Raw genomic sequence first — 10,147 nt, 5'->3', positions numbered from 1 at the left:
GGATTACCGTCCGTGCCCTAATGTGCTACAAAACGATGCCGTCTAAGCTTAATTCAAAAAACCGGCCAAATTATAGTTCGATTCGACCGACCAATTTTCGACCAATTTAACAGTTTAAAAACGATGTTTGAATTCTCCAGTTTTTGCATCTGACCGATTCGTTTTTTCTTTAGTTTACGGTTTGACCGGTTCGACTGGTCGATAAGAACCGATTTTTAGAACCTTGATAATCATTTGTTACACAATTTGACTAAATTTTGATGACAGAATGCACCTAATTTCCTCAAGAAGGGGGCAGATGGGGATAGGGTCGAGGGGGTGATCCAGCATCGACAAATGGGCTTGGCTTTAACTTTGGTAGAGATTAATGTGAGCAAGCCCATTCATTCAATCTCTTATGCATTGTTTGGTTTAAAGGAAATTGGGTGGAAGAAAAACGTAAGGATGGAAAATGAATGAAAAATTAATTTTTCCTTTGTTTGGATTAAGATAGAAAATGGGAAGGAAAACATAAAAGTGGTACAGAGGCAATGGAAAAGTTTTCTTCTCGGACATGAGATGAAAACTGGTTAAAAAAGTATAAACAATGGTAAAAGACATATTTACCCTTTATAGAAACAATGGTAAAAATACATTGATATAGTATTATTTATATATAATATAGAGAAGGATGTTAATGTAATTTTACTTAGTTATGATTTTCTTTCTTCTTACTTTTCTTTCTATCCAAACAAAAGAAAAATTTTCTCCTATTTTCTTTCCATCTATTTTCTCTTCATCCAAACAACATAAAAAAAAAAATCAACTTTTCCTTTCATTTTCTTTCCTTCTATTTTCTTTTCTCCCATTTTCTTTCCTTTCATTTTCTATCTTCCATCCAAACAAAGTATTAGGCATACAGTTTAAAAAACATATCTGGCTTATACAGTTATACCCAAAAATATTAAAAATAATAAAACAAAAAAAAAAAACATATCTGGCAAAATCATAATTTCACTCAATTATTTTGAAATAAAATATTGTAATCCCTTATATACAATCCTTCACCCGCAAGTGTTACAACTTACAAGCACTATATAGATCGATGACAAATAATGAAGAGAAGTAGAATTCAATTCAATAGATTAATATGGTGTTTCATTATTTAAATTTAACAAATAATAGTGTGTAATAAAAATGATTTCGTCTTATTCCAACTGAACCTCTTTGTTCCCCCTCCTACTATAATATATGAACGTGATATAACCCGATTATGATATAGAATTGACTAATTAAATGATTCTTAGTTTCTTGGATAATAAATAAAATAAAAAAGATAGACGCACCAGCACACGCGGGGGTACACACAGTTTATAATTACCATCACTCGTTGTTTCATCATTAAAACGCCAAATATTAACAGGAATCCAAATTCATACCACTACATCATGCAATATTTCTTTAGCTTTGAAATGTGCAACAGTAATGTGGTGAAAAAATTGTCAAAAAATCATAATGACCTTTAATCGAATGATTTGAAAGTTCATGCTATTAAACTCCTAACAAATGGTACAAAGCACTTCATCAGTTGCAAATTTGTGACACTCAGGGTCCTTGCAGAAAAACAGTAACTCCGTAAAAAATTAGTCATCTCTCTACCAAGGCCATGAAAGCTGAAAAATCTGAAATCTGAAATCAGAATTCAAAACCTCACAGATAATACTTTCTTTGAAAGAAAAATTGGCTGAAACATTTCTTTGAGTAACATCCAACATTATGTTCCTCTAGATTTAACCGACATACTTGTACAAAACTGAATCCAGGCAAAAAGGTGACTTTTGACCTTTCAAGAAGACTCTGTTTCTGTGCTACCATTGTTTTCTTTAAGAGCCTCAGAATTTTCACTTGCGACTTGCTCCTCTTGCTGTGCTTGCTCAGGCTTTGCAGGTCCCGGACCAGCTGATACCTTCACCATTGATGGTCGCAAAAGTCGGTCACCAAGTTTAAAACCTTTCCTGAATTCTTGGATTATGATGCCATCCTCAAACTCAGTTGAATCCTCGCGCATAATTGCTTCATGTAGCTTTTACAAGTAAATTGCAAATTATAATTTATCAGAAAAATTTATCATGAATATCAATCAGTCTTTCATACCTCTGAAGATCACTACATGAAATATTCAAAGAGACTAATGCATTGCGTTTCATTCAATGAAGTGGCTGATGCAAGCAATTTCAAAGTTCTATAATCTTATAGCAGCCAGCTAAAAATAGTTCTCTAAAAATATGTGTTGAGATTCACATACATAATTTGCTACAATGCTCTCCTTTTTTGGCAATTTTGTCATACAGATTCAGACTCACCAAGTTGGCTCAAAATAATCAAGAATTGCCGAGTTAAAAACGAATCCAGGTCTTCATGAAACCTGAATAAGCTTGATTAAGTGTTTGAAAAAGTTGATTGAATTTCGAGCCAACTGGTTTCTGTGCCTGCATCAATCATGTATGACATCATTATGCCAAAATGCAGAAGAAATGATGGGGCCAACAATATACTTCTAAAACATTGAGATAATTTTCATATAAGGAGAAAAGAACTTCAAAATCCCAGTGATAATCCAAGGAAGACAAATCATATTGAACAAGTCAAACAGAACTCAATATGTTTGGATTAATGGTAAGTAATGCAGTAGAGGAGAATGGAACACAAGGTTGTGTAATGGAACAGGAAAATAGAGTAATTTTTTTTACTTAATTGTTTCAATAAAAAAAATAGGTTCTATCACAAGACACCCAAATCGGGAGGACCAAAAAATTGGAAATTGTAATGGAATCGGGAGGAAATAATTCCGTCACTAACTATTCCATCCTACTAAAATTTAAGCAATTCAAACAATGGAAGCTATTAAAATACCTTGGACTCCATTTTCATCTCAAACCAACAAACCAGACAGGATAAGAGCAAAGTGTCCCCAAATGAAATTGACAATTACACTGGCAAGTGTATGGGTATTTTTTACTAAACTACTAACACAACTTAAATAAATACTAACTGTTTCAAAACTATCCTACTATTAAAAATTTAAAAAGAAAAAAAGAGGGTGGGAGATATTCTATTTTTGGACAAAACATTATCACCTACATGATAATAAGATTTTCTCCTCAATTGAAAAGTCAAATTTGTTTGACATCCTGGGAATAAAAATAAAATAAAATAAAATAAACTGATTACCAACTTACCAATGGATCAAAGGGTTTTCCAACTGTCTTAACTGGTTCAACTCCAAGTGCAGTAAGAATTTCCATGAACTGTTTATATATGCTCTGATAGCTGTTGTTTATTTTCTCCTCTCCTTCTGTCTCCACCTTGATCTGAGTTTTTGCTCTCTCAAAATTATCCAATACAGGCAACAAGCTCTCCATAACTTCCCCCTGTGCATTAGTGACCAGAGAAAGGCGATCTCTCTCGGTTCTCTTCCGGAAATTGTCAAAGTCTGCACTAATCCTTAGAATCCTATCCTTCTCTATTGATAACTCTGCAGATAACGAAGCTATTTTCCTTTCAAGACCTATTTTCTCATCTTCAATGGACTTCAAATATGATTCCAGCTCGGCAACTATGGCTTCATTATTATTAGCTACCGCTTCTTTGTAAGATTGCAGTAACTCTTGCAAGGGTGAAGATTCCTCACTTTCATCAGCCTCACTAACCTCATTATGGCCAGCACTGTCCTCTACATCAACAGCACCATCCTGTTACAAGAGTTCACCAGAAAATTGAGCTAGAACATGGAAAATCAACTAATCCTAAAAACTCTTGACTCATCATTTTCTTTATCCGAGATAATCAAAGTTGCAAATATCAAAGATAGGTATGCATTGTGTGTGATTCTTAGATAAGCTTCTTAAAAGAACAAAACCAGAATATTTTTGTTTTCCTTTTTCAAAATAATCTATCCAACCACAATCTAAAGTTCATAATTTCAGAGTCACAGTTTGCCCAAAATAAATTTGTATTCTGGAACGGTCCAAAATGATAGCTTTCCTCAGGTATCATAAACAATTAAAATAAAACTATCATATATTATCAATTTACCATTGAATATCGCCTCAATTTTATATAGCATCACAAAATGCAAAGTATGATACACACTACTTCAAAGTAAGTCAACATAAAAGTCTCTCATTCCAATACAGTCCTTCTCAAACCAAGAAATTTTGCAATCCAAAATTCAACTAGGTTACAATTTCACCCAACCGCACAAAATTTGAAAGGAAACAAAAAAAGAACTTAAATTTAATTCCAAATTGAAACTCACCTCAAGCTGAAGCTCAGGTTCTTGAACTTGAGGCGAGGCCTCGGTGTCTCCTTCGAAAGCGAAAGGGGCGAACTTCGTGAAGCGCAGGGAAGGAATTGAAGGGAACCGCAAAGTGGTCCTTCTGCGGGTAGCAGTTTGTCTGAAAGAGGGAAAGGCAACGCATGAGGGCTTGGTGGCGGCGGCGGCGGAAGAAGAGGAGGAGCGCGGCGGCAGGATAACTGGCCGGAGAATGGGGGTTCTAAAGACAGTGGCCATTTTGGAGAGGAAAATGAAGATTGAAGAGAGGAAGATAAGGGGAGGGAAGTGAGAAGTGGAACTGTGGAAGGGCAAGTGTTAGCTGTCAGGTGGCGAGTGGGGTAATTACTTTGGAAGACATTGGTGGGTGATGGGGCTCCGTTCGATGGCCACTTGGTATTTCAATCTGACGGTTCCCCTGCCTTCGTTTTGCCTTCTGTTTTATTGGAAGAGAAACCTTGAGAAAGATCTGGAAGGATTAATAACTGCTACTCTGCTACAACAATGAACATCAGTGATAGCTAAAATTTAATAAGTAAAAAATAACAAAGTATGTCATTTTAATTTCTTTCTCCCTGTGTCACCGTTAATAGCCGGTCACCTATAAATTCTCAAAACCTGAAAACCGTATCAACCGTTTCCCTTCCACTTGTAACTTCTTGAGTTTGGTCCCCCCTCTCTTTAAACTCTTGTTTCCTTGTTCTTTTGTCTCTTTCTCTCTCTCTCTCTCTCTCTCTCTCTCAAGTCTAACTACACTGGGAGCAGAGTGAGATAGTGGAACCAGAGAGAACAACAGGTTCAAGCTCAGATCAACAACAACAATGGCTTCCTCTTCCAAGGACCGTGAGAACTTCGTCTACATAGCTAAGCTAGCTGAGCAAGCTGAACGCTATGATGGTTCTCTCTCTCTCTCTCTCTCTCTCTCTCTCTCTCTCTCTGTGTGGACACTGTTTCAGATTCTTCCATTTTATGCTTCATTGCACTTTCATTCATTTCTTCAGCACTTTCCAAAACTACCCACTTTCTCTTTTTTGTTTTTCTTCAAGGACTCCTTTTATCTGATAAAGTTTGTCTTTGCAAAAAAGGTTCACGTTTTTTTTTTTTTTTTTTTAATTTTCTTCCCACCCATATGCATTAATTACACTCATACCTCATACTTCACTTTTTACATGCCCACATAGTCATTTATGCAAAAGCCACAAAAAAGAACAAAAATTTGGAATCTTTTTCAAAGTTTGTGCAATGTGTGCAACATGGGGTTGGTGATGCAGAAATGGTGGTGGCCATGAAGAAGGTAGCGAAGCTTGACGTTGAGCTGAGTGTGGAAGAGAGGAACCTGTTCTCTGTTGGGTACAAGAACGTGGTGGGTTCAAGGAGGGCTTCATGGAGGATCCTGTCAAAGATAGAGCAGAAGGAAGAGTCAAGGGGCAATGAGGTAAATGCAAAGCGCATAAGGGAATACATGCACAAGGTGGAGTTGGAGCTCTCGAAAATTTGCAGTGACATTATGATTGTCTTAGATGAGCATCTTATCCCATCCACTAATGTTGCTGAGTCCACTGTTTTTTACTATAAAATGTAATGTAATGCCTTCTTTTTAGTGTGTGTAAAATTTTTTGGCTGGTTTTCGTGTATGTTTGCGTATTAGTTTGTGATATCAATCCATGCCTCTAGAATTGATTCTGTCAGAAGTGAAAATATTTTATTTTATGTGGGAACCACTTTTTAGAGGAGCTAACAAAGTAAATCACTTTTCATCAAAATTAAAATTTTAACTAAATTGGTTCTGCCAAAACTTCTACTTAAGCAGAATTGTTTGTGGTGGAGTGGTTTTTTAAGTTGTTATGTTTTGTTATGTGTTAGATTATGGCAGTTTATGTACTGTTTTTGAGTTTTGGATTTGATGCAGGAAAGGAGACTACTATCGGTATTTAGCGGAATTTAAAGATGGTGATGAGAAAAAAGAGGTGGCAGATCAGTCACTTAAAGCATATGAGGTATTCTATTCACTTAATTAGGTTGGAATGAATTTCCGAATTTCCTTTTTTAGCACAAGATGTAAAATTGAAATGATGTTTATTAGAATATGAGTTGAAGGCAAAGCTTCATAGTCCTGAATTTATCAGAAAAATTGTCATCCTTTCACAGCTTTGTGTTAGAAGGTTAGAGAGATATGATTTCATTTGGAAATGGATTTCCTCATCTGAAAAGTTCAGATGATTTGATCATGTTTTGATTTTTATTAGATTCTCTTATCATCCCATACTTGGACTCCTCATTAATGGTTAATAGTGAACATCAAAATAGGACCAAGTCATGTGAAATCTTCACGAGAGGATCCATTTCCGATTCATCCGCATTTTGGCTCATAAGATCCTGCCACTTGGGATTACCTTGTACACCATGCTTTAATTAAGGCTTGAGTTTATCTGAACGTTTTTGTGTTTATATTGAAATATTGAATTAGGTATGATGTAATTGGCGTATGATATGAATTAATCCTCTGCAAATTTGAAGTTACTTTCAACGTTTTTATTGATCTATGCTATTTGCCTGATTAGGGAACTCCACACGTTTGTTTATTTAACTTTGCAACTAGTACTGAATTCACTTTTCTTTATGCATTATGAGGGTGTGGTCCATATGTTAATCTTTCATAATTTTCTCAAGTTGTTTGGCTGTTATGGAACTGACGCTGCCCCCTCCCCGAACAACAGCAAGAGTCAAGAGATTCTTTTGTTTCTCCCCAATGAACCTTTTGCTTAGCTAGTTGATATCTTCTAGACCGAAGTAGGACTTCACATGATACAGAAAGCTATTTGCAGTCTCAGAAAATCAAGCTCCGATTATACTGATGGAATGAGTAAACTACCTCTGTTTGGGAGGCAGATTAGGTGTAAGAGACGTGATAGTTTCTATGCCAAGTTTTCATATTTTTATGTTAATGGAAATTAATCTTCAATCCAGAAATTTTCAGGTAGAGAGTTGGCAAACATTATCAGTGGTGCACCGCTATGTTTCTAACTACCTAAGTAGAATCACTTGTAACATTATCAAACATACATTAGAAGCTCATTTTCCTCTACATCAACCTTGATTATACTTTCAATTCCCCATTCATATTTTTTGCTTATTGGAGAAGGTTGGATGTTCTTCATTTTCCTTCTGCTTAAGTTTGATCTGTTTAATTGAGTGCACTGAGCCACCATAAGATTTGCAGTTAACAGTTATAAGTTAATTTAGTATTTGGGTATATTTCTTAAATCTGTATTGGTTGGAAATATTTGCAAGTCCATTCATCAGGCTTACTTCTTGTCATAATTGTTGGAGTTTGCACCAGCTTTTCATTTCATGCTATGTTTGTCTGGGTTCTTTTCTTGTTCCCAAACAAGGTCGTATTTCAAATTATTCGTGAATAACGGAGAAAGCTTCACAACTTTCAGCACTGAAGACTGAAACTATTGAGTTAACGATTATTTGCAGGCAGCTGCTACAACTGCCGAGAGTGAATTACCACCTACGCATCCTATCCGACTGGGTCTAATTCTAAATTTCTCAGTGTTTTATTATGAGATAATGAATTCACCTGAAAGGTATAGTGAAATTGCTCTGCTTATGAGAACAAACAAAAGTAGTGGCAGATTCTTATGTTGTCTATCTTTGTTTCTCCAGGGCATGCCACCTTGCGAAACAAGCCTTTGATGATGCTGTTTTGGAGCTGGATTCCCTGAATGAGGACTCTTACAAGGACAGTACCTTGATCATGCAACTTTTAAGAGACAACCTTACTTTGTGGACTTCTGATGTCCCAGAAGATAGTGGTAAGACATATCCTTATACATACATAGGACTGTAGGAGTTGTGTTATTTGTGCCGATTCTTATCTTGTACATTGAGCTGAGTAGCTGACATACACCCTTATATGTCGGTCCCATACCCCAATTAATGGTGGAAGAGTGTGTGTTGGCTTCATATACCAGGCAAAATAAGTGCGCAAAAGATTTCTCGATACATAGCCGTAACACAGTTTCCATTTATTTACAATGTTTTGCACAACCTGTCTTTTGAGATGCAAAGGACATCTAGATTTCTAACATTGCTAAACCTATTAAATTTATATCACTTCTTGCATCATATCTGAAAATCTTTTAATTAGAAGGTAGAATCTAGTTTTGGCCTTTATCGACATTTTCAAATAAGGCCTTTTCCTTCTGAGGCTCCAGTTAGTAGAGTCAAGAGTGGATCTGGGGGAGGGTAGTCTTCTAGGTAGAGGTAGAGAGATATCCAAGAAAACTTTAGAGGAAATTATTAAAAGAGATATAAATGTGAATGATTTAAACCCATATATGATTTATGAATATGATAAAACATTTAGACATCATTCGTTTCATGTAACCAACCCCATCTATTGAGACAATGCTTAAAGAGTGATGCTGCTTTCAATACTTATTTATGTGGCCTTGATAATTTTTATTTTACGCCTTTGAAGCATAAACTTTTATCGGTGCTTAATTATAGTTACTTTGTCATAACTTTTTAAACTTGCATTTTCAGATGATCAAAAGTTGGAAAGCACAGCCAAGGGTGGTCAAGCAGAAGATGAGGTTGGCTGCTAAATAGTTTGTTCTTGTCAACTTTGGGTGATGCACCTCACAAACATTCATTGAGTTAATTGTTATTTTAGCTTGAGAGAACATTTGAATCATTGCTATTGTTGGCTAAGTCTTCTTAAGTTTCTGCAACAAACAACCCTATTGATTTGGAACACATTGTGATTCCACTTTTTTTTTTCTGCTTTGTTATAAATTAAATTGGTTGATACCACCAAAGATTAGCCCTTGAAAAATTTTATCATGATGAGCCTGTCCTAATATTCAGATAGGTAGCATAATAGTTAGACTATTAGAGCCTGTCCTAATTTGTGCAATACAGTATTAACGTAGTGAAAAAAAAAATATTTTTTAAGTTAAAAAGAAGAGTGGTGCAAGAAAAGGATTTTGAATAAACAAAAAAGAAAAGTATAACATAATTTAAGTTTAGTGCATTACAATAGGCTACTAAAAAAAAATGTTATAAATCAACTTGGATTAGTCTAGTGGTTAATTCATTAGTCTGTTTTAATAAGTGTTAGGAGTTTGAATTTTATCTTGTGCATGTACAGTGAAAAATCAAGAAAAAAAAGAATATAATCATATTTAATCACTGTGATCAAGCTTTTGCTGCTAGATTTCTCTTTTTTTTTTCTAATTGATTTTTTATGTATGAAATTTTTTTTTAAATCACAATAGAGCCTCTTTCTTTTAAAAATATTTATTTTTTCTCGCACTCAGAATGTTTCAAGTTGTAGAACCCAACAGAAATGAAAAATGGCATAAGTCTGATTTTTTCAAACTGAACAGGTCATCATAAGGTGGTAACATGGGAAAAAAAACATAAGTTGGTAATAAACCTGAAAAGTACAAGCCATATTTTAGAAATATCAAGGCCAACCAAGAAAGTGTGCAAATTTCATAGTTAATAAAAGGGCTAAATGATAAATCAGAAATTAACAATCCAGAAAAGTCTTCAATATATACGTGGTAGGCAGGGAAACTGTTGAAATTTGAAACCTCTTTATGAGAAAATGTCCTTGTAATAGAAATCATGATATTTATACTATATCATTCCTAGGATCTTAGGTGAAATTAGCTCACCCCATATTGCATTTGATCAAAAATTCATTATTAGTGAAAAATTAGGCCACGTCAGATTCCATTTTGATCAAAATAATGTCCAATAGTTACCAAAATAGAAAAATAATGATATCAAATGTCACTGCACTAATATCTTCAATAG

At 34.9% G+C, this 10,147-nt stretch overlaps 2 protein-coding genes across 6 annotated transcripts; one reads left to right on the top strand and one right to left on the bottom strand.

Moving 5' to 3' along the window:
* Positions 1-1,478: 1,478 nt before the first annotated feature.
* Positions 1,479-4,818, bottom strand: LOC112769144 (uncharacterized). 5 transcript variants are annotated; one of them, XM_025813575.3, is made up of 4 exons: positions 4,298-4,818; positions 3,219-3,731; positions 1,783-2,062; positions 1,479-1,661 (listed from the first exon to the last, which is right to left on the bottom strand). In XM_025813575.3, the coding sequence occupies exons 1-3, from the start codon at positions 4,550-4,552 to the stop codon at positions 1,826-1,828; spliced, it is 1,005 nt and encodes a 334-aa protein (XP_025669360.1). In that variant the 5' UTR covers positions 4,553-4,818; the 3' UTR covers positions 1,479-1,661; positions 1,783-1,825. The 5 variants fall into 5 exon arrangements, with proteins under 5 accessions (XP_025669360.1, XP_072081871.1, XP_025669362.1 ...); XM_072225770.1 differs by having other exon boundaries at positions 1,479-1,652; XM_025813577.3 differs by having other exon boundaries at positions 1,479-1,652; positions 1,823-2,062.
* A 140-nt stretch (positions 4,819-4,958) lies between these two features.
* LOC112769146 (14-3-3-like protein D) lies at positions 4,959-9,158 on the top strand. The gene is made up of 6 exons (XM_025813579.3): positions 4,959-5,209; positions 5,584-5,890; positions 6,222-6,309; positions 7,796-7,905; positions 7,985-8,133; positions 8,867-9,158. Exons 1-6 carry the CDS (start codon positions 5,134-5,136, stop codon positions 8,926-8,928), a joined length of 792 nt encoding a protein of 263 aa, XP_025669364.1. The 5' UTR covers positions 4,959-5,133; the 3' UTR covers positions 8,929-9,158.
* The last annotated feature ends 989 nt before the right edge of the window (positions 9,159-10,147 follow it).

Source organism: Arachis hypogaea, chromosome 18 (genome assembly GCF_003086295.3).
Source record: "Arachis hypogaea cultivar Tifrunner chromosome 18, arahy.Tifrunner.gnm2.J5K5, whole genome shotgun sequence".
NCBI lineage: Eukaryota > Viridiplantae > Streptophyta > Magnoliopsida > Fabales > Fabaceae > Arachis > Arachis hypogaea.
Note: the sequence above shows the minus strand (reverse complement) of the source record. Positions and strands in the feature narration are given on the sequence as shown.